This window comes from Corvus cornix, chromosome 4A, assembly GCF_000738735.6.
Source record: "Corvus cornix cornix isolate S_Up_H32 chromosome 4A, ASM73873v5, whole genome shotgun sequence".
Classification (NCBI taxonomy): Eukaryota; Metazoa; Chordata; class Aves; order Passeriformes; family Corvidae; genus Corvus; species Corvus cornix.
The window spans coordinates 19,331,616-19,359,329 of NC_047058.1; the positions used below are offsets into that span (position 1 = coordinate 19,331,616).

Genomic DNA, 27,714 nt, shown 5'->3' on the forward strand with positions numbered 1-27,714 from the left:
TTTGCGAGAAGCCAATATTATAATCTATGTTTATAACAAAGCCTTGAAGGATTTCTGGGACGGTGTCGACGTCCCTTTCCCCGGCCATGGAGCCCCGGGCGAGGGGCCCTGAGGGAGGCACGGGGTTTACCCAGCTCCTGCTCCGCCTCGCTCCCATTGTCTGCTCCGTGCTCCCTGCGCAGGAAGGAGCCTGAGCCCGGACTGTGAGGGCTCCTCGGCACAGCCGGGACTGTGAGGGACCCTCGGCACAGCCCGGACTGTGAGGGCTCCTCGGCACAGCCGGGACTGTGAGGGCTCCTCGGCACAGCCGGGACTGTGAGGGACCCTCGGCACAGCCGGGACTGTGAGGGACCCTCGGCACAGCCGGGACTGTGAGGGCTCCTCGGCACAGCCCGGACTGTGAGGGCTCCTCGGCACAGCCGGGACTGTGAGGGACCCTCGGCACAGCCGGGACTGTGAGGGACCCTCGGCACAGCCGGGACTGTGAGGGCTCCTCGGCACAGCCGGGACTGTGAGGGACCCTCGGCACAGCCCGGACTGTGAGGGCTCCTCGGCACAGCCCGGACTGTGAGGGCTCCTCGGCACAGCCCGGACTGTGAGGGCTCCTCGGCACAGCCGGGACTGTGAGGGCTCCTCGGCACAGCCCGGACTGTGAGGGACCCTCGGCACAGCCGGGACTGTGAGGGCTCCTCGGCACAGCCGGGACTGTGAGGGCTCCTCGGCACAGCCGGGACTGTGAGGGACCCTCGGCACAGCCCGGACTGTGAGGGACCCTCGGCACAGCCCGGACTGTGAGGGACCCTCGGCACAGCCGGGACTGTGAGGGACCCTCGGCACAGCCCGGCCGTGCGGCTGGAGAAATAAACATCTCTGAAACATCTAGCAAGAATCCGTCCATATGTATTTATTTTCCACGGGACTCCTTGTTTGGTGCATCGTGTTACAGTGTCCCCGCTGTAACAGGAAGGTGCCGGTGTCCCTGTGGGAATGGGAGCGCCCAGAAGTGTCTGCAGTGGCTTTGGTTGTGGCCTGGGACTGTAGCTCAGCACGTGGAAAGAGGAAATTCCCTTTTGGGGCAGATTTCCTGGATTCCTCTCCCCTCTGTGTGTGTCAAAGCAGCTGGGAGTGACCGGAGTGAGGAGCTGGGGCTGCATTAACAACCTTGGATCCTGGACAGCCACTTTTGCTGCTGGCCTTGAAACGCTCCTGGTTCTGTGGCTGCTGCGGGAGGAATAAATTCAGCACCACAACAGAAATATAAATCTGGATTTTGCCCTGAGGTCAGCTCCTTCTGTGCACATCTACACTCGTGCCGGTGGCTGGAGAGCTGATGTGTCTCCTTTGCCACATCAAAAATCTCCTGGAAAAAGCTCGGATTAGAGGATGAACGTTCTGGAAATGTGGGATATGGTGCAGGTAGGACAGCCAGGTCTTGTTTTACAGCACTGGACTGCAAAGGTCAGGGCTGCTGGAGAAGATGGAATGTTCTTTGAGATGACCCTGAGGAATCCAGGATAGATCCCTGCCAGCACCAGCCCTGTCATTTCTGGAGTTTCCTTTTATTCCCTGTTGTCCCTGCCCACGGCAGGGAGGGATTGGAGGAGCTTTAAGGTCCTTCCAAGCCAACCCATTCTGGGATTCTGTGACACCCAAACCCCCGCGTTCTCCCCTTTCCTATGCATCCATCTCTGCTCTCTCATCCCAAGCCAAAAGATCCTCATCCCTTCTCCCTCAGCTCTCATTCCCAGTGTCTCTTCCTCTGCCCTGCTGTCCCCATTCCTGCTGAGGCCAAACTGGATATCCCAAATTAACGAGCGCTTTCACAGCACAGCAACTTTCTGATCATTTTCTCACCAGCTCTGTCGAGATAAAATTGGGACAATAAGTTAATCAAAAATTAATTTGTAATGTGAGCCTTAGAAAAACCAGGAATAAATTAACAACGTGTGCTCAGAGAAGAACCTGAGTTTGGTTAAGCAAAGTGGGTTAAACTAGGTAGAGAGGAAATGATCTTGTTGTGCACCAAAACATTCAATCAGGGAGCTGTTCAGCTGTTTCCGAGGAAGCCCCGAGGAGGGAAGGCACCAGAAATGGGCTGAACAACGAGAGAAAACCGAGATGGGATTGCTGCTCATTGATTTAGAATCCTCCACCCTCTCCACCGAGCCAGGCAGAGGTCCTGCAGGAAAAACAGCAGGTGAGTGGAGGTGGCACTGGAGATTCCAGCTAGGACTGCACCTCAATCCTGGAATTTCTGACCTCTGGGATATCTGCCGGAGCCTTCTCCGTGGGGCCCTTTGGAGCTGCAGCGTCGCGTGTGAGGCGCAGAGCCTTGGTTTGGAGTGAAGCTGGGCGGGCTCCAGGCGGCGGCGTTCGGGCGCCGCTGCTGTCAGGGTTCTGCGGGAGGAGCAGCTGGTGTGCTAAAACAAGGGATGGACTTTGGAACGCGGCAGGGTTAGGGACTGCGGGGCTGGAGGCAGGGATTCACACAAATGTCAGCCTTCCTGGCCCGCTGCTCTCCTCCCACTGCTCCCCCCGCTCTGTTTTCTGGAGCAAAGTGTAAACGTTTGCTGGGAGCTGTTTGGTGGCTCTGCTGTCAGTGGTCCTGCAGTAACTCCATGGCTTCTCTCTCTGATGTTCTTCCTAAATACAAATTGGGGGTCTCCAGTTGCCAGCTCCGAGCTCAGCGTGGGGCTGAGGGTCAGGCTGAGCTCCACTGGCAGAACTGGGGAGCAGGACTGGGTGAACTGGGCTCTGCCCCTCGTGTTTGGGCCAGGGGGGAGCCCTGAGAGCCCTGTGGGGCTGAATAAGGGCAAACCACGAGCATTGGAGGATGATCATTAATATGGGCAGTGCATGTTGGGCTGCAGGGAGCGGGGCTGGTAAATAGGAACTTGTGGGGCTTCATTATTTACCTCGAAACAAATGAGGTTTTAATCCATCTCTTTAGTTAAGGAAATTGTTATCTGAGAGTCCTTCTGTTGCATTCACTCGGAGTGTAAATGAAAAGTGATTCTTTTCTCTTAATCTCCGAATCTTGACACAAAAGCAAGAGCAAGGTCTGACTCCCCAAGGAGGAGCAGGAGATCTGACACTGCAGCAAGGCCTGGAAATCAATGACTGATGCTGTAGGGTTTTTAATGAATCTCCCATTTAATAACGGGCCATCAGCGGCCAAAGAGCTTCTCCAGGCAGGGCAATACAGGCTGATGAGGAGTGGGAAGAGCCAAGGAGGAATGTTTTGCCCAGTACCCAGCACTGGTTGTCTTGCTGAATCTGTGGGGTTAAAAGTTTGTCTTCCTCATCATCTCTGATGAAACCTTCCAGTGCCTAAAGGGGCTCCAGGAGAGCTGCAGAGGGACTGGGGACAAGGCATGGAGGGACAGGACACAGGGAATGGCTTCCCAGTGCCAGAGGGCAGGGCTGGATGGGATCTTGGGAAGGAATTGTTCCCTGTGAGGGTGGGCAGGCCCTGGCACAGGGTGCCCAGAGCAGCTGGGGCTGCCCCTGGATCCCTGGCAGTGCCCAAGGCCAGGCTGGACATTGGGGCTGGGAGTAGCCTGGGACAGTGGGAGGTGTCCCTGCCATGGCAGGGGTGGCACTGGATGGGCTTTAAGGTCCCTTCCGACCCAAACCATTCCATGATTCCATGGTAAGATACCCTGGAAGCATCCCCAGCTTCACCCTCACATCCACAATGGTGACATCGCTGCAACAACTTTTATTGGAATGGGATGGGAACTGGGGGAGCTCTGCTCCCCTACCTGTCACAAACACCCCAGACATTCCCTTCTAGACACTCCCTTCTCCCTTGGAGCAATGGGGACGTTTCCTCTCCCTATTCCTTTGGAACAGGGATCCAGGGAGTTGATCCTGACTGCTGCAGCAGCCTTGGGGCTGTCCCACACCCTGAGACAGGAACTGCAGCTGGAGGGAAAGGAAATAAAGAGGGATGAGGGTTGGAAGGTCCCTTGTGCCTGTGCTGCCTTGGGGTGATCTGTGGGCACAAATATCCAAGGAAAGAGCTGTTCTTGGGAAGGGCTGGCACCTGAGCCGTGCCCTTCCAGGGGGGCTCACAAAGAACCCCCACACGGATTTGGAAGCGATCAGGAAAGGCTCTGATGGAGTCAGGCTCTGCCAGCAGCATTCCAGCACAAGTTCTTCCCAATATTTCCCCTGTTTTGCCTCCTTTCCAGGCACGAAGTGGAATTAGTGTGGAGTTTTCCCCCTGGGGAAGAGGCAGGGGCTGGGGGCTGCCGGTGGATGTTGGGAACGGTGAAGGAACACGCTGGGATCCCACTGCTGCTGCCCCCGGCGCCACTGGCAGGGCTGGAGCTGTGCTGATGCCTGAGGAGGCCTCCTAGACACAGAAACTGGACAGGAGTAAGGGAATAAGGCAGGGATTTATTTGAAAGGCCTTCAAAGGTACCCCTGGGGAGCCAGAGGCCACTGCCCAGATGGGCCCCAAGGTGGACGGCAGGGCACGAGTTCTTCACACTTTTATAGGTTGGGTTCATTTGCACAGCAGGGTTCATTCTCCAATTAAAGCTTCAGTTAATGAGGTAATTCCCCTCAGCTTGCCCCCCTTTAGAGGCTTTTGGTTTATACTTTTTGGGCCTAGGACGGTCTGGGTGTCCTTGCAGAGCAGGTCTGGAGAGGCTTTGTTGTGTCTGCCTGGCACGAGAGAGCAGAAGTGAACAGGCTCCAAGGAATTTCAGAGTTACACACCAGGCAGTGCAAGGATTTGAAAAATATAAAAGTTAAAACCTAAGGCATCAGTGCCCAATGTGAAAAACGAGGTTCACTCTTTGTAAAATTTGAAGGAAAGTTTAAGAAAAGGGACAATCAGGAGACAGCAGCACAAAGGGCGCTACGGCCGGGTGCTTCACAGAGAGCCAAAGGCGCACCTGTACATCCAAAAGATCGGCTTTAAAAGTACATCGCTTATTTTTATTCATCACCATGATGCATCATTCATTAATTCTTTGGAGTTGCTGAGTATCATCTTATCAGTCTTATCTTTTTCCTTGGCTCCATCCCCTCTGGTTTCGGGTTCTTTTCTTCGGATAAGAATTTCCAGGAATGCGAAGACCCCGCCCCCCATTCTTCCCAAACTGAGCACCCAAACTACAGACATTCTACAGCGTTACATTACAGAACCCAGGCAAAGCTTTTCTCCCATTAAGGACCATGAAAAAACCAACACCACAATCCATTCCTAACAATGATGGAACGTGCAAAAAGCCAACATCACAATCCCGTTCAGAACAGAGGGATCGGCGCTGCTGCGGCCCGCCCGCGGCGGGATCAGCGGTGATGCGCATGCGCAGGCGGAGTGATCCGCCAGGAGGGACTATTTGTGATGCGATCCTGCCCGCGGAAGGATCAGCGGTGATGCGTTCCCCGCGGAGGGATCCGCCAGGAGGGACTATTTGTGATGCGATCCTGCCCGCGGAGGGATCAGCGGTGATGCGTCCCCGCCCGCGCATGCGCACTGATCCGCGCACCCGCAGCCATCTGCGCACGCGCAAGGATCCGCGCACGCGCAGCTGCCAAAACGAGCTTCACTTTGTAGAATTTGAAGGAAAGTTGAAGAAAAGGGACCGTTTAATAAAAGTTTCAGGAAATCAGGAGACAGCAGCACAAAGGGCGCTACGGCCGGGTGCTTCGCACAGAGCCAAAGGCGCACCTGTACAGCCAAAAGATCGGCTTTAAAAGTACATCGCTTATTTTTATTCATCACCATCATACATCATTCATTAATTCTTTGGAGTTGCTGAGCATCATCTTATCAGTCTTATCTTTTTCCTTGGCTCCATTCCGTCTGGTTTCGGGTTCTTTTCTTCTGACAAGATTTTCCAGGAATGTGAAGAGCCCCCGCATCCTTCCCGAACTGAGCACCCAAACTGCAGACCTTCTACAGCATTACATTACAGAACCCAGGCAAAGCTTTTCTCACATTAAGGACCATGAAAAAACCAACATCACAATCCATTCCTCACAATGATGGAACATGTGAAAAGCCAATACCACAGTACATTCATAACAATACCTCCCTTCTCCTTTTTTTACAGATCATTTGGCTTGAGCAGTATCCCTTGTTGTTTTCTAGCCTTTATTATTTGCTCATTTTTTTCAAAAATTAATCTTTCTTCTTCAAAGGGGTCTTTGATATCATTTTGCTTCTTTAACACCACGATCTTTTGTGCCGTTCCAGATGTAGCCAATTTTGGTTCCACAGGCATTGGTACTATTTGCATGCCTTGGACCATAATAGACATTAATCGAATAAAACAGGGGATCAGGCAAGGGAGAAATATCAAGGCTGCAGTGGCACATAAAAGGAAGAAGCCTAGCTTCTTCCACCATTCTATTCCCAATACATTATCCCACCAGCTAAGTTTTAGTGCGGATTCCCACTTTTGGACCGGTACGTGGGCTATTTTTCTGATATTTTTGGCTAGATCTAGGATGGCATCCCCATGGTCATCTATCTTCAAACAACAATCTGATGTATTAAATTTTCTACAAACTCCTCCTTCTTCAGCCAATAGATGGTCTAAAGCCAACCTATTCTGATACACTGCAGCTCTTGTTTGGCTTTGTTGGCTAGCTAGTAATTCCAATGCCTGACCAGTTTGGTTCGTTATTATTTCTACAACTGCTTGGAGTCTTATAATGCGATTCAGCATGTAAATTGGGGTTCCATACCCCAACTCCCATCTTGTGCCCAGGTGGCTGGCCCATAGGTTTCAATTACGCGCTCAGCGGGCACTCCCTCATCTCTCCATTTTTGAGATCCTCCAATCAATTCTCTTTTATTCCTTTTCAGATCCTCAGACACTGGTATTCCTAGTTGATCTCCATCTGGCTCGGGTAAAAGAAAGAATCCTGGGTGTATGATTCCCAGGGTACAACTCCCTTTCCACCAAGAGGGGAGCTTTGCCTATGCCCTTTTCCCACATATCCAAAATAGGCCATCTGGTGCCTTCCAGTAATGAAATTTTTGTTGGTTTATATTTTCCCAAAATTCTGAAATGTCTGGGATCCCAAAATAAGGATTTTTGTTTGTATCATTGCATTGAAAGAGTTTGACCTTATTACTGTACTTACAATTCTTTTCCTTTGTTTTTTCCTGAGTCCAATACAGAGATGGTTTCTCGGGGACCCACCATGTAAAAGTTCCATTACTGACCTTCTATCTCTTACAGGGAAAGTGTCGTTTCTGTGAACTACAATAGCAATATTTTATCAGTCTAGACATTTACATTTAACCCAGCCAGCATGTCCAGTAATGGGATGAATTCTTACTTCATTCTTTTTCCTCTGTTTCACTGAATTTTGGAGTCTCCAATTTTTCGCTCTTCGAGGTCAAAATTAACACAACCCTTTTTATCCCATTCTCTGCAGCATCCTCAGCCCCCCTGATCTGCCACACTCCCTCCTCCCATCTCTGAGGCCATCCCCCTGCTGTCCCCCCATATGTACCACAGCTCTCTCTTCAGGCAATCCCAATGCCTCTAAAACCTCCAAAACAAGTCTCCCATGCATGAGCCCCTTTCCCTCTGAACCGAGCAATCCCCCTTCTTCCCAGATTTTCCCAAAGGCGTGCACCCCTCCAAAAGCGTACCTTGAATCAGTAGCTGTGTTTCCCTTCTTGTGTGCGAAATCTTCCAGTGTGCATAGTCCCCCCATCAACTAAAGCCTACCCTGACATTCTTTTTCCTTGGACACATCTGGAAGAACCGTCTCCAGATATTATTTCCTTCTGCAAGGGCTCGTTCCTCGAGATGGAACTTCGGCGTTTTGCTTCTCGTTTCAGAGGAGCAGCAGCAGCGGTCGCTGCCAGGGGAACGGTGCAGGCGAGGGAGGGAGGGGGGTTAGGAGGTGGGAATCCTCTCGGAGGCCGATTCCTCCAGGAGCGGGGGAGCAAAAGCGGAGGCTGCTGCCGGCACCGCCAAGGGCACCAGCTCTTGGGGCCGGTACCAGAGGCTGGCGTGGAGCCTCTGCACGGGTCCGCAGCAGCCACGGCGCCAGGAGGCCGAGCTGCCGGCGGGCCCAGCGCGGCCCGCGGGGCCGAAGCCGGGTTCAATGGAGCCGCGGCAGAGAACGCAGCGGGGGCAGGGGCTGCTGGAACGGCCGCGGACATCGGGAGCGGGGCCGGAGCCGGGACTGGGGCCGGGGCGGGCCCCAAAAGTGGCGGGCTGGGCTGGTGTGGAGCGGAGAGCCGGGTTAGGGATGGGCACAGGGACACCGAAAGCGGCGGGCTGGGCTGGGCTGGGCTGGGCTGGGCTGGGCTGGTGTGGAGCGGAGAGTCGGGCTGGGGACGGGCACAGGGACACCGAAAGCGGCGGGCTGGGCTGGTGTGGAGCGGAGAGCCGGGCTGGGGACGGGCACAGGGACACCGAAAGCGGTGGGCTGGGTTGGTGTGGAGCGGAGAGCCGGGCTGGGGACGGGCACAGGGACACCGAAAGCGGCGGGCTGGGCTGGTGTGGAGCGGAGAGCCGGGCTAGGGCCGGGCACAGGGACACCGAAAGCGGCGGGCTGCACTACCGCTGGAGCCGCAGGGGCTGGAGGGGGCGGCGGGAACAGCGGGGCTACCGGCGGAGCCGGCGGAGCCGCCGCCGCTGGGACAAGCGGTGGAGCCGCGGGCGGTGCCTGAGAGCCGGCACAGGCGGGACCTCGGGCTCCGGGAGCGGCGCTGCAGCTGCGAGCGGCGCCACAGGAGCCTGGGCTTGGGGCGAGGCAGGCGGGAATGGAGGGGGCGATGCTTCCAGGGGCTCCCAGCCCTTCTCTTTCTTGCTTTCCCTTTGCTCCTTTCCTTGGGTCTCGGACAACTTTAAAATTCTTATCCCCTCAGACTCTGTTTCCCACCCAGCATGAAGCGTACTTGCTTTCTTCTGTGTTAACGAGTTCTTTTGAATTTACAAATCCTTGTATTAGCGGTAATGGCGCCCGCCCGCGGAGGGATCCGCCAGAGGGACTATTTGTGATGCGATCCTGCGCGCGGAGGGGTCAGCGGGAATGCGCATGCGCAGGCGGAGTGATCCGCCAGGAGGGACTATTTGTGATGCGATCCTGCCCGCGGAGTGATCCGCCGGGAGGGACTATTTGTGTTGTGATCCTGCCCGCGGAGGGATCAGCGGTGATGAGTCCCCACGCGGAGTGATCCGCCTGGCGGGACTATTTGTGATGCGTCCCCGCCCGCGCATGCGCACTGATCCGCGCACCCGCAGCCATCTGCGCACGCGCAAGGATCCGCGCACGCGCAGCTGCCAAAACGAGCTTCGCTCTGTAGAATTTGAAGGAAAGTTGAAGAAAAGGGACCGTTTAATAAAAGTTTAATGAAATCAGGAGACAGCAGCACAAAGGGCGCTACGGCCGGGTGCTTCGCACAGAGCCAAAGGCGCACCTTTACAGCCAAAAGATCGCCTTTAACAGCGAGCTCCCGCAGCCAGCTCCCAATCCCAGCCCGCCTTCCCGGGCAGGGTTTCTTTCGGACCAGGGCTGCGTTTCCATCCCCCGCTCTGGGAGTCACCAGGTGCGTTAGGAGCGAGCCGATCCCGCTCCCTGAGATACAAGGGCTTGCTCGAGGAGACTGTTCCTGTTCCTCTGTTCCAGCCACTCTGCTCTCCCCAAAACACCATTTCCTCGGAGCTCCTCTGAAACTGCATTTCCATGGACCCAGGGCTCCAGAAGCTGCAGAGCCGTGCGATGGGGTTTTTTGGGAAGGGACCTTAAGCTCTTGCAGTTCCACCTCTGTCATGAGAATTTCAGGGCTCTAAGACTCACAGAACGATTTGGGCTTGGAAGGACCTTAAAGCTCATCCAGTGCCAGCGCTGCCACGGGCAGGGACACCTCCCACTGTCCCGGGCTGCTCCCAGCCCCAGTGTCCAGCCTGGCCTGGAACATTCCAGGGGATCCAGGAGCAAATCCCCCCTCTCTGGGCAGACAGAACGAGCTAAACCTGGCTATTCCTGAGGGAGTGATGGCAGCACAGCCGAGTGCTGCATTCCTGATTCCCACTGGGAATCTCCATGTCCTTCCTGCTGTGGGATCCAGGAGCTGCAGTAGGATTTTTGTGTTTGGTGCTGCATTCCCAGCACAGCAGAACCTGTCACGCTCGGAAACACGGCCAGCGTGACAAGTTTTTGCTCCCTTTCTGCTTTGTTTTTGCTGTGTTTTGTTTCTCTCGACAGCTGGTTTAGAACTTCTGTGTTGCTGTTTAGACATCAAGCTTTGGGGCTGAGGTTTTTTTATTCCCAAGTGCTTGCTGGCAGTAAAAATACACTTCACATCTGCAGCGTGTGCACGTGGCTTGGGATGAATATTCTGGGGCAAAAAAAATTCAGGAATCAGGGAAAGAAAGAGATGGAAAAGAGAAAGAGAAAGGGAATGTGAAGGGAAAGAAAGAGGTGGGAAAGAGAAAGGGAAAGGGAAGGAAAAATTAGACATAAAAATAAAATTAAACCCAAAAATAAAAACAGAAAAAGAGACAGAAAGAAAAATAGAAAGAAGAAAGAAAAATGAAAATAAAAAGAGAAAGAAAAAAGAGGGAAAGGGAAAGAAAAAAGTGAGGAAGAGGAAAAGGGAAGAGCAGGTGGTAAAAATTGATGCTTAAACGCTATAGAATCTCATTTAAATTAAATTAGAAGTTTCTGTTTGCTCTAGAGATGAACCAAGGATAACAAATGGTGCCAGGTGACATGAGGGGAACAGGATTTTCTGAGTGATCCCAAATGAACTGGATCAAATAATGGAGCAGGGAGGCAGTTTAGGGGACCCTTGATACCCCCAGAAACTCCTCCAGAAGGAGGAAAAAATCCAGACTAAATCAGCCCTGGGATGTTCCGGGGCGTTCCTGCCTCAGCTCTGTCCCACTGCTCTGCTCTGGGCTGTGGGATTGGACACCACCAGCGCTGCAGCACCTGGGGACTCACTGAAAAAGGGGTTTTTTCACTAAAAACCAGTGAACCAGCAGTGAACGGCAAAAATGGACAATTTCCGTTCCTGTCTCCGGGAAAAGCAGCAGGGATCAGGCCGGGGAGGAGGTCGCTGGCTCCGGGAAGGGATTTTTCCAAGCCGGGAATGAGCGCGGGCAGCAGAAGGAAGAAGCTCTGCAGGAGCTGCCGCGCCGCCTCAGACACGGAGGGGCTGCGCAGCCCGAGCGGAAGCGGCGGGAGCAGCGGGAACAACGCGGGCACGGGGAGCAGCGGGAGCAGCGGGAACACCGCGGGCACGGGGAGCACCGGGAGCAGCGGGAACACCACGGACACGGGGAGCACCGGGAGCGGCGGGAACACCGCGGGCACGGGGAGCACCGGGAGCGGCGGGAGCAGCGGGAACACCGCGGGCACGGGGAGCACCGGGAGCGGCGGGAGCAGCGGGAACACCGCGGGCACGGGGAGCACCGGGAGCGGCGGGAGCAGCGGGAACAGCGCGGGCACGGGGAGCAGCGGGAGCGGCGGGAGCAGCGGGAACAGCGCGGGCACGGGGAGCACCGGGAGCGGCGGGAGCAGCGGGAACACCGCGGGCACCGGGAGCAGCGGGAGCAGCGGGAACACCGGGAGCAGCGGGAACAGCGCGGGCACGGGGAGCAGCGGGAACAGCGCGGGCACGGGGAGCACCGGGAGCGGCGGGAGCAGCGGGAACAGCGCGGGCACGGGGAGCACCGGGAGCGGCGGGAGCAGCGGGAACACCGCGGGCACGGGGAGCACCGGGAGCGGCGGGAGCAGCGGGAGCAGCGCTGCTCCGGGCGCGCAGTGCGCAGGCGCGGGGCCAGAAGCGACCAAGGGCAGGCGGCGGCGCGGCGGTGACGTCCCAGGGGCTGTGAGGGGGCCTCGGTCCGGGCAGAGGAGCCGCGGGAACCGGGAGCGCTTTTGGGGTCCGGACTTGGGCCGGGGGGGTCCCGGGGGCCACGCGGTGTCTTTGGTGGCCTTTAGGAGGGTCAAAGGAAAGAGTCTCCGGTTGTGGGTGAAAAATCTCCGTTGAGGGACACCCCGTGGAAGAGGCTGGCGCTGTGCTCGTGCCGGGTGAGTGTTCCCGGCTGGATCTGGTTGAGGGATGTGGGAGAGGCGGCTGCGATCCTGTCCGTGTCCTGGAGCTGGAGGCAGCAGGAGAAGGGCAGAAACTCTGTCCCACATCCTCTCCAAAGGAAGAGTTGGAGGTGGTCAAGAGAAGGAGCTGCTCCAGGCTGTGATTTATCCGTGGAGGAGCTTCCCCGCATCGCTGGAGCCGTGTTCTGCTGCTGGCCGACAGCTGCTGTCACACTCCCCCCACATGCCGGGATGGAGAGCAGGAATCTCCAGCCCTGCCCCTGAGTCGGGGTGAATATTGTGCTGAATGCATGCTGAGGGTTAAACCAGACACTCCCGGTTGGCGTGCAGAGCTCGACAAGCTCCATAGCAGCTCTGCGTGCAAGCTCCGCTTGTCCTGTGGAATCCTGACAGCTTTTCGAAAGGATTCTGTAGCCTTCAAAGCGGGAGATAAGACAGGAATGTTGTAGGAAACAAGGATGGTTAGGGCTGAGCAGAGCTGGGGAGACGGACAGCAAAGGCGTGCCCGGCTTTCCGAGCAGAGCTGGGAATAGAAGGGGAATCTCCATGTGCAGCTGGAGGATCCCCCTGACAAGGCTCCCTCCTGTGCAGACACCTCTGATCATTCCCTGGTTTCCTCCTTTTTCCCTGCACACGCTGCTCGCTCATTTAGAATTACCGCAGACGAGACACGAAACGGCTGCAAAGGGGATTACAGAGACTGTGGAGCAGCAGAGGAGTTTCTGTCAGCCTGAGCTCCCTGCACAGCTCTGAGACATGCACATATTCCTAGGGAATCCCAACAGTCTTGGCATCTGCTGAGCCCTGAGTACAACTTTTATCAGAGAGCAGCAAACCCCAGGCTGCTTTTTGTACACAAAATGTTTGGTCTTTGAGTGTTGGCAGCTCAGTTTGGGCCTTTTTCTCCTTGACAGTGATGATTCTGTAGGGTCACTGATTTGTTTCAGTGCAGTGGCTGTAGTACTGAAGCCAATTAAACAGTACCTGGTGATGAAGCTATTTTTGTCTTGTGGGCTGAATTAGGAAAGTCTGGATATTTTTGGGAGTGAGCAAATCTTCCTGCCTGATTTCCTGTGCTGCTGCTAAAGATGGTGGGAAAGCCTTTATCTTTTTATCTCTGTGCAAACAGCCCTAAATCCCAAATCCACGGCAGTGTGTCAAGGGAAGCGTGGAGCTCCACCTCTCTCAGCTCTTTGTGGTCTGCCACAGTCATAAAAACAAAGAGTTTGGAGTGCTCAGTGCTCGTTCAGGGGTTGCATTTGACTCCTGGAGTGTGGGGTTATCTCTGCACAGCCCCCGAGCTGCACTTTTTACAGCTTTTGGGTTGTTAAGTGAAAATTTGGCCAAATAAAACTTCAAAATTGAACAACTTGAGTGTAGAGGATCTGTGAGCAGAGGGCTCTTGCTGAACAAGGACAGCTCAGAGCAGCTGCTGGCAGCAACTGAATGTTGTCATTGTGCAGCTCAGTTATAAACTGAGTTCCAAAACTGGAGACAAGTTGCTCTCCTACAAGAACATCAGGGAATTAGATGAATTTTATCAGAATATTCTGACTTTGTACCATTTTCTTCCAAAATCTGCTTTAAAAATAGAGGAGAGGTCCAGAAGGAAGGGGGGTGGGAGAGAAAAAACCATTTTATTCTCTTTCCCCTTCACAGCTAATTAGACTTTGCATTTTTTTTCTGTTTAATTGGGATATCTGAGAGTTCAGCAAGAGGAACAAAGAGGTGAAATGGCTCCAAATTCTCATGGACCTTGGCACAGTTTTAGGGGACACAAAGTCACTGTCACAGCTGCTCCTGGGATGTGTTTTGCATGAATATAAAATGAACATACCCAGAGTCAGACAAAAGTCTGCAGTTTGGGGTTCAGGCTCTGACGAGGAATGCTGATGTTTGAGATACAAAGAGAAAACATTTGTAAAAATCAAATACAAAAAGGAAGGGGGGCTGGGTGTTTTCCCCACATCTTTCCCAGTTTTTAAAGGAGAAATCTAAACCCATTTTTATGTCCATGTTGGCTTTAAAATCCTTAAGGAATGAGGGGAAAAAAAGCTTGAAAACCTGGAATCCTGTGGGACAAGCACTGCCATTCCCACCCATTAAATAGCTCAAGGTCTGCCAGGCTGGAATTCCCTTGGAGCTGAAACGTGCCGGATGCCAAGGGATGGAGGGGATACGTGAGGTGCCCGAGCTCTGGAAGGGGGTGACAAGACTCTGAGGGGGGACACGTGAGGTGACAAAGCTCTGAGAGCGGTGATGGGACTCAGGGGGGACACCCAGGGTGACAAAGCTCTGGAGGGACCCAGAGGTGATGGCTCTAAGGGGACACAGGAGGCGATGGATGGCTCTGGGAGGGGACACCCGAGCTGGTGGCTCTGGCTCCGAGGAGCTCCCAGGATATCTGGCACCAGGAAACCCCAGCAGATCTCAGAGTCCCACAGGTTTGGGAGAGCTCCCAGGAATCCCTTCAGCAATGAGCTCCACACGTGTATAAATCTGTATCTTATATATGGATTCTATGTACGTATCTTCAGATTTTTGCTGCTGGAGTTGCAGCACAATCCAATTTGCCTTGAGCAAGTCAGGGCGGTTTAAAACACACCGTGGGACACAAGCATGAATTTTCTTGCTTGCCTTAGAGAAGAAGCCAATTAACAGCATGGTAATTAGCTGGGGGCTCTGTGCTCCAATGTACTTGAGCGTTCAAACAGGTGGGAGGCTGCGTTTGCAGTGGCAAAGTGCTTCCTACAGCTTCAGGAGGCTCCTGGCGCCGAGAAATTGTACCACAGAGATGCAAAAAAAACAGGGCCCTGAGGAGTTCTGAGGGAGAATGTGCGGAAAAACTAGAAATGAAGGCGGGGAACCTATCCGGGAGGAAAAAGGGAAGCTTCCCATACCGGGAGTCGAACCCGGGCCGCCTGGGTGAAAACCAGGAATCCTAACCGCTAGACCATATGGGAGGCGCTGAAAGCAATACTGCCCGCGCACCTCAAAATGCTGCCGCCCCGCCCCGCTGATCCCTGCGGTGGCTCCGTCGGGCCTCGCTCCGCCGCCCCGCGGGAGCCACGGGGAAACACCGGGAGCCACCGGGAATACCCGGGACTCACCGGGACCCCGGCCATAAACGCCCCCGCCCTGCCAGAAAGGCCGTGCCCTCATCCAAGATGGCGGCCGGGGGCTTCAGCCGCCCCGCGCCCGCATCACGTGACGGCGGGGGACGCGCGCGGGCGCGCGCGGCGGGCGGGGCGCGCGCGCTCACGTGACCGGCGGCGGAGCGCTGGGTCCCGTGAGCGCGGGGGGCGGGACGGGGGCACCGCCACAGGCCCGGGACAGGCCCGCGCCGCCGCCCCCCTGCCCCGCCAGGCCGGGGCACCGCCACCCGCCCCCGAGCCGCGCCGGCAGCGCCCCCCGACCGTCCCGAGCCGCCCGGCCTGCCGGGGCTCACATCGGCATCACCCCCCCGAGCCTCCCCGAGCCACCGGGGTCGCACCGGCAGCGTCCCCCAGGCCGCCGGACGTACCGGGGGTCCCACCGGCATCGCCCCCCAGCCGGCCCCGAGCCGCCCATCGCCGCCGGAGGTACCGGGGCGCGGCCCGGCCCGGGGGGCGCGGGGGCCGGGGGCGGCTGCGGAGCATCCCGGGGGGATCGCGGGGAAGGGGCTGCGGAGCGTCCCGGGAAAAGGGTTTCGGGGCCATACCGGGGAAAGGGGCCATACCGGGGAATCCCGGGAGAACGGAAGGACATCCCGGGAGAAGGGGCTGCGGGGAATCCAGAGGAAAGGGGGCTGCGGGGCCATCCCGGGGGAAGGGGCTGCGCGGGGACTCCCGGCACGGCCGCAGCGATCCCGCCCGGGCCGGGTGATTTCGGGAACGCCGGAGGTTTCCCGGCCGCAGCGGGAGTTCCCCATGGCCCGGAGCAGGGGGAGGGGAGCTGGGGCTGTGTCAGAGCTTCCCCAGTGCCGGGGGCGGGATTGGGATTGGGATTGGGAGGAAAGCAGCGATCCAAGGTGGGTTTCTCTCGGCAGGTGTGTGATGCCAAGCACAGCCATGAAGAAAAAGGTAAGGACGGGAAGGAGGATCCTGTGCTTTCCTTCCCCATCCCCATCCATGAACGCCGTTTGTTGTATTCGTCCCTCGGGCTGGGGCTCCGGTGCCTCTCGGAGGCAGCGCTGCATCCTCTGCTGAAAGTGCCCGGCGTTAAAACCGGGTTTGATCCTGGCCTGGGCGTGGGCTGGGTTCGTGCAGAGCCTTCCCCGGCAGTTGCTGTTCCCCGGGCGCTGCCGGGGCTGTTGCAAAACCCTCTGCGAAACGCTCTGCAAATGCCCTGCTCAGGGAGGAGGATCTGCTCCAAGCCCGTCCCTGTCCCTGGGCCACCCTCCCGAGGTGTCCCAGGAGCCCCGCATTCGCTCAGGGCTCCCGGGAGGATGACATTTAACACAGCAGCAGCTCTGGGAATCGCAGGGGTGGGTGTATCCCAGCAGGAGCGTATCCAGAGCTTTTAAAGGAATATCTGGCTGCCCTTCCATGGTGAGGTGGGATTGGGTTCCCTGCCTGGCCCTCGGTGCTGCTGTCTCACCCCTCTGCAGGGCCTCTGCAGCCCAAACTGTGGGAATTGGGGCTGGTTTGGGCCGTGCCTTGGAGTGGGATCGAGTTTCTGCCTGGGATTTTGTGCTGGTGCTGTGAAATAAGAGCTTGGCTGTTCTCTGGGATCAGCTCAGGGGACAGGACAGGACAGGGCACGGCACCTTCTGGGGTGGCCTCTCCTGCCTGCCTGGATGTGAAACAGCCAGGAACAGGATTTTGTTGCCAAACCCTGGAACCTGTGGGCAGCTTCCCTCTGGCCAGGGCGCTCCCAGCCCGGAGCTGCTGCAGGAATGACCTGAGCAAGCAGGATCGGGGAATTCTGCCTTGGTGTTGTCCCGAGGCTGTGGCAGCTCCTCTCTGCTGTCACAGGGTGAGGGTGGGAGGCTGGGCAGGCGCTCACTGGCCTGTTCTCCTGAAATCCCTCCTGGATGGGAGACTCATTTTGGCTGCTGCCGAAAGCTGGATTTGGCTTTGTAGCTGGGACTTGTTTAACAGCTGGGTTTTGTGAGCAAGGCTGTGCTGGCTGCCACTGATGGGTTTGTTTTGTTTAATTTTTATTTTTAGATCACAATGTAAAGCCTTGCCTGGTGTGACTGTCTCTGGTGTGACTGTCTCCCCTCATCCCAACCCCCAGCATTCCCTCTCTGTTTTGGCTGCCTCTCCTTTCCCCTGAGGTCTGCAGGGATGGGACACCATGGAGCCAAGTGTCTCCTCTGGGGAGGAGTCACTGGAGCCATGAAGAGTCTCCCCTGCTCTGGGGACCCTGACCTGGGCTGTCTCATCTGCTTTTCCCTTTCCTTCTGGTCTTCTGGCACCTGGAACTGGAAATGTCCCTGGCATTTGGGGAAAAGAAAACCAAGCAAGTTGTGGGAAGAGCAGGATTAGAGCTTTAAGGTCCCTCCCAACCCAAACCACCCTGTGGTGAGGAGAGAGTGTTTGGGGTGGAAAACCAGGGGGTGAGGGGTTGTTTCTGGTCTGCAAGGGTTGAGACAAAGCCACTGCTCATCCTTAAAGCCCTTTGTGCCACCAGAGCCATCAGGTGGGAGCAGCTGGGAATGGGGAGGCCGCTCCTGATCTTCCCAAGTCCTGTCCATGTTTTTTGGGAAGAGTGTTCAATCTGACCATGGACAGCAGGGGTTGGGATGACCACGGCCCAGTGACCATGGACAGCAGGGGTTGGGATGACCACGGCCCAGTGACCATGGACAGCAGGGTTGGGACGTGTCTCCTGCTTCCCACCTGCTCCTCTTTGCCTCTCTCCTGGTGCATTCCCAGCTGGAATGTGCCAGTCCTGTGCTTAGTAGCTTTGGCAGTCAGATGTCAGCTCGAGGGAGCTGGGAAGGACTCGGTGCTCTGTGAGAGCTCATTTTTCCTTCTTTCCCTCTCTGCAGGTGCTGCTGATGGGTAAAAGTGGGTCTGGGAAGACCAGCATGAGATCCATTATCTTTGCCAACTACATCGCCCGGGACACGCGGCGCCTGGGAGCCACGAGTAAGGAATTCCCGGCTGAATTCCCAGATCCCAGGGCTCCAACCCTCTCATTAGAGGGGCGGGGCTGTTCCCTGCAGCGATCCCTGGGTCGGGTGTGGCCCTGCAGGTCCTCCCAGCTGCCACACCTCAGTGGGAGCTTCACTCCCGGGATCAGCCAGGGACAGGCAGGAAGTGGAGAGAAGGGAAAGGCAGCACTGGGATGGACTTTGCTGCTTTATTATTCAACTTTTATCCTTAACTCCTTTTTTTGGGGGGGATCAGGGAGCAGCCTTTGGTGCAGCTAAATCTGTCAGCCTCCTCTGTGCTGGTGGAACACTCCTGCTGTATCCAGGGGTCTCCAGCACAGGGATCCTGCAGTGCCCCCGTGGTTTTGGCAGGATGATGCACTGGGCTTAATGAGAGCCTTTCCTTTTTCCCTTTCCAAAGCCTTTGTTGGGAAAGAGCAAGAAGGGATTCCTCTGGAAGAGGGGGAGGAGTTGTTGGGATCTGGTGCTTCTCGCTGGGAAGGGTCTGTGAGGATTTAGTGTCAGGGATTGGTGTACATTTCCTCTTTGCCATAAATTTGGTCTCCTCCTGAAGTTTGCATTCCCTGTGTTCCTGGTTTTTTTTGTTAAGGAGGGCTTAAAGCCCTGCAGAGTCATCCCTCAATATCCCTGGGATCAGGGAATGTGTGCTTGAAGGGAAATTGTGCTTCCCAAGGAGAGCAATGGGCTCTGAATTCCTCTGGGAAATGCTGTTTTGGTGGGATTTACAAACTGGGGCTGCTTTGTGAGGAATTGCCCATCCAAGGCCAGGCTGGACAGGGCTTGGAGCACCCTGGAATAGTGGAAAGTGTCCTTGCCCATGTCTGGGCTGGAATGAAGGCTTTAATCCCTTCCAGCCCGAACCATTCCATGATTTTCTGCTGATTTCCATGATTTTTGGCTGCCCGAGCTCTGCCCCAGGTGTGTGGTGCAGTCTGTGAACTCCTGCTGTCTCTTTGCAGTTGATGTGGAACATTCCCATGTCAGATTCCTGGGAAACCTGGTGCTGAACCTGTGGGACTGCGGAGGGTAGGTACTGATGATTCCTGTCCTTTTCCAACCTCTGGGGGAGGCTGTGGGGAATCAGGGATGGAACAGAGTGGATTCTCCTCCCCCAGGGATGAGGTGTGCCAGGGAAAGCCCCTTCTCCTGCTGTCCTGAGGTGCTGGAATTGCTCATCTCCAGCTCCATCCAGGTGGGATTTGTGCAGAGAGGCCACGCTGGACGTTGATCCCATGGCTCCTGGAAGCAACTTTTTTCAAGGAATGCTGTCCCCTCCTCAGCTCCATGGCCTCTGGATCATCTCAGCCGTATTCAGGCAGAGTTAAAGGAGCTTTAAATCCTGGGATTTAAGGCTGAGCTGATGCTTTAGGTCACATTTCACCTGTTGCTGTGGGGTTTCACAAACAGCTCCTAAAGCCAGCCTGGGGCCAGGAGCAGCAGGACATGAGGGAAGCTTCAGCTTCATGGGGGGGCTGATGCTTTCCAGGAGCATCCAGCTTTCCTTGGGAATGCTCAGGGGATGCAGCTCCAGCCTGGCCTCCTGAGTGCAGCTCCAAATCCCAGCCTTGCCTTCCCGGCAGGAGGAGTTTCCCACAAACCCAGCGTGCCAGGCAAGAGCTGCTCTAAGGATGATCTTTGCTACAAAAATTCTGTGCTCGATTTAAGTGCAATGGTGACTCCTTCAAAAACTCCTCCCTTTTTTTTTTTCATCTCGTTAAACATTCCCAGGACTCTCTTCTCTTGAAGGGAAATCTCCCGGTGGGACTCTCTTTGGGAAATGTTCCTCTGAAAACCTCATCCTGAAATTGTGTCTAAACTGTAGTGAAAAAACCTCACGGGCTCTAACGGGAGTCTCCCTGTTTTCCTGCCCTGCTCCCTCAGCCAGGACACCTTCATGGAGAACTACTTCACCAGCCAGAGGGACAACATCTTCCGCAACGTGGAGGTGCTGATCTACGTGTTCGACGTGGAGAGCAGGGAGCTGGAGAAGGACATGCACTACTACCAGTCCTGCCTGGAGGCCATTCTCCAGAACTCCCCCGATGCCAAGATCTTCTGCCTGGTGCACAAGATGGACTTGGTGCAGGAGGACCAGCGGGATCTGGTGAGGAGCTGGGAGTTGCCATGGAAATGCTCCCACACGGAGCATCCCCTGTGCCATGTGGGTCACGCTTCAAAGGCAGCCCCTCAGGGCTGTTCCTCGAAAGCTTTCTCAGATGTTTTCAGAGCTTCTCCTGCCTTTTTTTAAAGTGTGGCATCCCAGAATCTAGTGGAGAACAGCAGTGATGGTTTTTAGGGATAAAAAAAGCCTTCCCTGCCTGCTTCCAGAGCTCCCAGCACACCTTGGCTCCGGGAGGGAGCAGAACTGGAGGGAATCCAGCTCCTTCAGCCCCCTGCTCACAGTTTGGATGGGGGTGACAGTGACAGTTGTTTTCAGCTCAGCTGCTTCTTTCAGTCCAGCCCAGGCTTTGTGCTAAAACACCCCCGAAATCCAAGAGGTGACACTTCCCCAGTTAATCAGGAGATGGTTTCTGTGGATTGATCCTGCTCTGCCTTCCCAGAAATCCTCTTAAGCCCTTGAACATCCTGGGAGAGCTGGGGATCAACCTTTCAGAGGTGTTTGGTGCCTTTTGAAAGGTCACAGGGAGGTGGGAAAATGCTGAGTTCCTACAACCACAGCACAGGCAGGAATATTTACACTCAACCCCAAACTCTCTTTGTTTCCCAGATTTTTAAGGAGCGTGAGGAAGACTTGAAGCGCCTTTCCCGGCCCTTGGAATGCGTTTGTTTTAGAACTTCCATCTGGGATGAGACACTCTACAAGGTTGGTGCAGCTTCCTCTCCAGACCTGCCTTCCCACTTGGAACAGGAGCAGGAGGAGGATCCCTGTAGCTGCTGCTGGTCTGTCAGTGATTGGCCACGTTCAGCTGCTTCTGGAGGGTGTAAATTAAACCCAAATTAATCCTGGGTTTAATCAATTAATATAAAAAAGTCAGGAGTGTGTGGTAGCTATCAGGAACTTGGCAGACAGGCATCCCAAATATCCCCTGGCTCTCAGGAAGGATGAGCTTGAGCACTGCTCCACGCCTGGGGCAGCAGCTGGGCAGGGAGGGGAGGCTGAGCTTGGAAACTCCGAGTCTGGGTGAGGGCAGATGTTGATCCCAGCACTCCCAGTCCCTGCTGGGCTTGTTCCTGGCCTGTTGGGATAAGGTGGAACTTTGTTTGGATCAGGGATGAGCTGCCAAGTGTCCATCTGCGCCCTGACCTTGCTCAGGATTAAAACTCTCTGGAAACTTGAGCGGGAGGAGACAGAAGCATTCCCAACTAAAACCAGGGATGATTTAAGCCTGTTCAGCAGCACTGGGGTTTCTCTGCCTGGTGGAGCAGAACCTGAGGCAGGGAAGAGTCTCCTCAGCTCTGGGCTCCCTCTGGGACCTGGGCACAGAGGGGGGAGAAGCTTCTCAGCCTTGCCCAGGCTGTCGCCAGCCAGAAGTGCCAAAAATCCCTTTGGGAGCATGTTTATCAGGAGGGGCTGAGGAGGGAAGAGTCAATGGGACCTTTCTGTGTCTCCACGTGCAGGCCTGGTCCAGCATTGTCTATCAGCTGATCCCCAACGTGCAGCAGCTCGAGATGAACCTGAGGAACTTTGCTCAGATCATCGAGGCAGACGAGGTGCTGCTGTTTGAGAGAGCCACGTTCCTGGTGAGTTCCTGGGATGGATTCCCTGGATGGAGCCTCCCTTTCCCTCCCCTCTACTCTGGAGCCAGGCTGGGAGAGCTGGGAATGTTCACCTGGAGAAGGGAAGGTTCCAGGGAGAGCTCAGAGCCCCTGGCAGGGCCTAAAGGGGCTCCAGGAGAGCTGCAGAGGGACTGGGGACAAGGCATGGAGGGCCAGGACCCAGGGAATGGCTTCCCAGTGCCAGAGGGCAGGGCTGGATGGGAGATTGGGAAGGAATTGTTCCCTGGGAGGGTGGGCAGGCCCTGGCACAGGGTGCCCAGAGCAGCTGGGGCTGCCCCTGGATCCCTGGCAGTGCCCAAGGCCAGGCTGGACATTGGGGCTGGGAGCAGCCTGGCACAGTGAGAGGTGTCAGGGTTGGACCTGGGTGAGCTTTGAGGTCCTTCCACCCCAACCCACTGTGGGATTCCACGGAAGTTGGGAGGTGCAGAATGCCCTGATCCAGCCCTTGGGACACTGAAAGCAGCTGCTGGGACCCCGTGGCTCATGGGACCATCCCAAAATCCCCCCCTGCAGCAGCTGAGCTGAGGTTTGGTTGGGGTTTCCTCCTCCAGGCTCTGGTTGTGTTTCATGTCCCCATTGTGGTGGGACTGCTCCGAGAATCCCTCTCTGTGCAGGGCAGGAACCTTTTGTAGCTTCAAAACCAAACCTCTCCACTTCCTCCTGCTGGGACATTTGAGCTGCACCTGATTTCTTTGGATTTTTGATGTTCTGCAAATCCAGAGCAGGGATAGAGGATCAGCCATGGGATTGTGATGCTTTTCCAGGGTATTGTGCTCCCAATCCCTCTGCAAAGGTGCTGGATAAAACCACCCCTGGTGCTTGTCCATATTCCTGATTTCTGGGCTGGGCTCTTCACACTTGGCACCAAACTCCTGCTGAGCTGAAGGAAATATTTGAATTTTTCTGAGTGTTTTCCTTGCTGGTGATTTGGAAATGATGGAGGGAATTTGGGAAAGGAGCCACGACTTTTCTTCCTCCTTCAACTATCAGAAACAAACACTTGCCATGCCTGGCAAGTTCTGCTTTTTGACCTTCTGGAGATAATAAACAGTTCCACCTTTGGGTGTGTGACAGTGTGATTGTTACAAGGACATTTTTAACTGAAAAAGGATGATCTTTGCTACAAAAATTCTGTTGCTACAAAAATTCTGTGCTTAATTTAAGTGCAGTGGTGACTCCTTCAAAAACTCCTCCCTTTTTTTCATATATTTAAACATTCCCAGGATTCTCTTCTCTTGAAGGGAAATCTCCCTGTGTGACTCTCTTTGGGAAATGTTCCTCTGAAAACCTCATTCCAAAATTATGTTGAAATTGTAGTGAAAAAACCTCATCTGGGAAGTTCAGGAAGGAAATCGAACACTGGGAATTGCAAGCCTTGGATGTGGCTAAAGCTGTGCTTGTGGGAATAATTGGGCAAGTTTAAAAGTGATGGGTTTAAGGTGGTTAAGGGAAAAAGAAACCTAAAAAACCTGTTAGATGTGACTCCCTGGGTAGAGCAGAGCTTCACATCCCTGTGCCAGGGCTCCGGACACATCCAGTGGGAGCTGATTTTGGGATTCTGAAGAGTTCAAAGCAGCTGGCCTGAGGTTTTTAAGAGATTCCTGTTAGGTTTGCAGTGGGGATAGAGCTGTTGGTGCAGGAAACGCAGCTCTCACTGGACATGGCTGAGGAGGGAAGGGCTGGGGCCACCAGCACGGTGGAAATGTTTCTGGAGATGTTCTCAAGGATTCCTAAAAACCTTCAGATTCTCTGGGTGTTGGCATCCAGGCACTCAGGGCCGCTCCTGGCTGCTGGATCTCGGGGGGAGGGAGAGGAGAGAACTGCTCTGAGCTCCCTCTGCTCTGACTGGAGTCGTGGAGAGGGAATTCCTAAGGACCTAGCTGCCTTTGAGCTGCTTTTCTTAGGGAGGATCAGCTTGATTTGGCTTTGGGATCACTGCCTGTGCAGGATGGGCAATGTCCCAGCAGCACCTTAGGAGGGAAAAGCTGTCCCAGCACTTGGCCCATTCCTGAGGTGATGGATGCCTTTTTTCCCTGTATCCACCTATTTTTGGATCAAGATTAAATGGCTGCTGAGGTGGAGCTCTCAGCCCTCAGGGGGACAGTGGTGTCACCTGGCAGATCTTTGTGTGCTGATCCTGTCACTGAGTCTCCTTTCTCCACGAGAGCCCCGCAAGAACTGCTGTAAACACTTCCCAAGATCCAATCAGCCGAAAAAGGGAATCCCTGCCCTGGTGCCCAGCCATTCCCAGAACTGCTGTTGGGAAGGCTGTGCTGGGATCCCTGACTGGCTGTGCCCCTTCTGCAGGTGATTTCCCACTATCAGTGCAAGGAGCAGCGGGACGTGCACAGGTTTGAGAAGATCAGCAACATCATCAAACAGTTCAAGCTGAGCTGCAGGTGAGCTGCTCTCATCAGCGCTGGGGAGATCAGGGCTAGCCCAGCTTTTTCCAGAGGGCTCTCCAGAGAATCCCAGTTTGACTCTTCAGCAGCTGGAATGCCAGGGTGGAATTGCTGCAACACAAGTCATTAAATGTTAATTCTTTCATTAACTTCCCCCTTTGCTGATGGTGGGAGAGCTTTGGTGCTGTTTTATTCCAGCCCTCCTTCTCCTGGATCAAGGCAGAAGAATTCTAGGGCTGAACTGATCTTGGAACCTGGGAATGTCAGCTGGAGAGCTCTGCTCCAGCCCTGTCCCTGAGGGCTGGCTGGGGAGGACGGGGTTTGCAGACACTGTTATCCCTATTTCCAGTGGAAAAGTGGGAAGCTTGGCTTTGCACAGCCCCCAGGCTCCACAGTCAGGTTAACACTAGGGCTGTGTGGAGCTGGAGAGGATGGAGAAGTTTCTGGGTGGTTTAGAGATGTCCAGATGTTTCCAGATATTCCCATTTTACGCTTATTTCTGCTGCTCATCCAGAGTGTCCAGCTGGGAATGGCTGAGCCCTGGTATCCATGGGGAGCAGGCCTGGACAGTGGGGTTGTGTCTGGAATTTCCTTCATGCAATGCACAAATCAGCTGATATTGTTCTCATTTGGCCCAAAACTGAGGAATTTTGTCTCTAAAACCAAGCCCAGCCAAAGCCCTGCTGTAACCACACCTTGCCAAGTGGGAATTCCAGCTCCTCCATGTTCCCAGCAGCTCGGATCAGGGATATTTTGGCCATGTGGGCACAAAAGCTCTTCATTCACTGGTTTTTTTCCCTTTGATTTCCTTGTTTTTCAGTAAGCTGGCAGCTTCTTTCCAGAGCATGGAGGTCAGGAACTCCAACTTTGCTGCTTTCATTGACATCTTCACATCCAACACATATGTGATGGTGGTCATGTCAGACCCCTCCATACGTAAGTCAGAGAAACCTGTTTGGGCCAAAACCAATCCCAAAAACCCACAAAGAAAAAAATCAAAAAAAAGGTGAAATTAGTCCAGTTTAAACCGTTGGGAAATGAGTTGTTAATTTCAGAAGTGATTTTAATTAAGAGAGAGGGATTGAGTGCGAGCAGGGTGGGGAGGTCATGTGATGGTGGTCATGTCAGAGCCAAGAGAAACCAGTTTGGGACAAAAAAAACCCAAGAAAAACCTTTAAAAAGGTGAAATTAGTCCAGTTTAAACTGTTGGAAATTGAGTTGTTAATTACAGAACTGATTGTAATGAAGAGAGAGGGATTGAGGTGAGCAGGACCCTGCAGAGGTGGTGGCACAGCTGAGCTGCTGCTGCTGTCCCAGGAAACCACCAAAGCAGACCTGGCTGAGCAGGTCATGCCTTAAAACCTATTTTGGGCAGTTGGGAGCTGGCAGCCCCGGTGATTTTTGGGGAGGAAGCAGGGCTGGCTCATGTCTGGGTGTTGCTCTGGCTGCCTGGGCTGTCTCTAGTGGACAGGCTCTAATTTTAGCAGCATCTATTTATCCCAAGGAGGAGCTGCAGCAGTGCCAGCCCGCAGCCCCTGGGAGCAGTTCCCTGTTTACGCAGCTCTCGGAATTCCTGCTGGGAGCTGAGGGGCTCCAGGGGCACTGCCCAGGACTCCTCGGGCCTGCTGCTGTGGTTGCTCTGCCCTCCTCACTTAGGGAATTTGGGACAGTGTGGGATCCCTGGTAGTGAGGCATTGCTGGGCTGGGGAGCAGCTGTGGGATGAGCAGTTCTCCCTGGGAGAGGCTTTTCCTTTTTTCCTGGGATCAGCCAACAGCCCTGACCATCCCACATTAAATCTTGCCCAGACTATCCCAGGTCAAATTTTACCCAGACCTTCCTACATTAAATTTTGCCCAGGCCATCCCAGATCAAATTTTGCCCAGGTCTTCCCTCATTAAATTTTACCCAGAGCATTTCACATTAAACCTTGCCCAGACCATCCCCCATTAAATTTTTCCGAGACCTTCCCCCACTAAATTTTGGCCAGCCCCTCCCACTCTGGATTTTGCCTGGCTGGGGAGCAGCAGGGCACACCCAGGCCTTGCAGACAGGCAGCCCTGAGGACGTGGTGATCCTCACCCGTTTTAACTTCTTTTTATCTCCCCTGTCCCTTTTCCGTCGCAGCTTCCGCGGCCACTCTGATCAACATCCGGAACGCCAGGAAACACTTTGAGAAGCTGGAGAGGGTGGATGGACCAAAGCACAGCCTGCTCATGCGCTGATCCCAGGCACTGGGGCTTTGGGGGGAGAAAGAACGGATCGGGACTACTTCTTTTTAGGAGAATCTAACACTGTCCGTGTCTTTGTTGGGCTTTGAAATGAGTGTGCTGCTTGTTTTTTCTCCTCATCACATTGGACACTAGAGCTGGAGGTCGGCTGGATCCACTTCCCGGAATTCCCTGGCACGGGAGGGGTCGGGAAGGAGGCAGGACAGGTGATGTGTGCCCTGCAGGGCTGTGGCAGAGCCCTCGTGGATGTGTGGCTGCCGGGTGATGGGATATTTACTGTTTCCTTGGATGGTTGCTAGAATAAGTTTATAAATTTCTCCTCGTCTTCGGTCATGGAAATAAATTTTTGCTACCAGGGATTTCAGATCCAAGAGCTTTGCAAAGTGGGTTTGCTTTCTCCCAGATCCCGGGGCAGCTTTGGGAAGCAGAGCTGTAGGAGCTGCATGGCTCCCTTCGTGTTTTTTTGGGGGATTTGGCTGAAAGCCATTCCAGAGTTTCACTGGGAATCGCTTGGCAGCATCTCCCTCCCTTTTTTCTCTCTTGCTGCATCAAGTTACTCTGTAAAAAAGGGTGTGGTGCTCCGTGCCTGGCTCTTCTGTGTATCCCTGCCCACACACCCACTGGGAGGGGAGAAATCCACCGGGGCGAGTCCAGGGAGTGAGAACGGGAAGCTAAAAGGGCTGGAGAACCAGGGGGCTCTGCACAAAAGCTCCCAGCCCTGCTCCATCCTCCTGGAATTCAACACCCGCGTCTCGCACCGCCCACCCGGCAGCTGCCGTGCCTCGGCCTGGGGGAGTTCCAATGGGAATCATCCCCGTGGGAGAGGAGCTCTGGAGAGCTGTGAATGGGCTGGGCACGTGGCGGAGTTTGTGCTCGCTGGGATGCAGGTGTGGAATACCTGGAGTGGGAATCGTGGAACGAGCCCCGACACAACCTCGGTTCCCCCGTGGAGCTGCCCCATGGTTGGGATCAGGCTGGGATCAGGGCAGACCCTGCTGGGAATGTCACAGCTTCCCACACTCAACCCTGCCCTCGGAGCAAGAGGGTGATCCGGCTGTTGAAGCCTTTGGAATATCCCCTCCCACAGGGAAAGGCTTCAGGAGAGCAGGAGAGGGCTCCTGGTCGCAATTCCAGGAGATTGAGGCCCCCTTCTGCTGGGAGCTGTTCCCGCCGGAGGTGCGGGGA

At 55.0% G+C, this 27,714-nt stretch overlaps 1 protein-coding gene, 2 long non-coding RNA genes and 1 other non-coding gene across 6 annotated transcripts; 2 read left to right on the plus strand and 2 right to left on the minus strand.

Annotated features, from left to right (window-relative positions):
• Window positions 1–4,928: 4,928 nt before the first annotated feature.
• On the minus strand, window positions 4,929–8,170 carry LOC120412047. Its single transcript, XR_005604722.1, has 2 exons — window positions 7,631–8,170; window positions 4,929–7,232 (listed from the first exon to the last, which is right to left on the minus strand). It is a non-coding gene; the product is annotated as an uncharacterized LOC120412047 (long non-coding RNA).
• A 3,515-nt stretch (window positions 8,171–11,685) lies between these two features.
• Window positions 11,686–13,056, plus strand: LOC104691599. Its single transcript, XR_752219.4, has 2 exons — window positions 11,686–12,033; window positions 12,156–13,056. It is a non-coding gene; the product is annotated as an uncharacterized LOC104691599 (long non-coding RNA).
• A 1,892-nt stretch (window positions 13,057–14,948) lies between these two features.
• On the minus strand, window positions 14,949–15,020 carry TRNAE-UUC. The gene has a single exon. It is a non-coding gene; the product is annotated as a tRNA-Glu (tRNA).
• A 412-nt stretch (window positions 15,021–15,432) lies between these two features.
• Window positions 15,433–26,900, plus strand: LOC104691600 (ras-related GTP-binding protein A). 3 transcript variants are annotated; one of them, XM_039572191.1, is made up of 10 exons: window positions 15,438–15,638; window positions 16,085–16,118; window positions 18,035–18,134; window positions 19,120–19,186; window positions 20,042–20,264; window positions 20,889–20,984; window positions 21,740–21,862; window positions 24,206–24,297; window positions 25,121–25,236; window positions 26,426–26,900. In XM_039572191.1, the coding sequence occupies exons 2-10, from the start codon at window positions 16,092–16,094 to the stop codon at window positions 26,521–26,523; spliced, it is 942 nt and encodes a 313-aa protein (XP_039428125.1). In that variant the 5' UTR covers window positions 15,438–15,638; window positions 16,085–16,091; the 3' UTR covers window positions 26,524–26,900. The 3 variants fall into 3 exon arrangements, with proteins under 3 accessions (XP_039428127.1, XP_039428125.1, XP_019143710.2); XM_019288165.3 differs by lacking the exons at window positions 15,438–15,638; window positions 16,085–16,118 and adding an exon at window positions 16,471–16,586; XM_039572193.1 differs by lacking the exons at window positions 24,206–24,297; window positions 25,121–25,236; window positions 26,426–26,900 and adding an exon at window positions 22,663–22,967 and having other exon boundaries at window positions 15,433–15,638.
• Window positions 26,901–27,714: the final 814 nt, after the last annotated feature.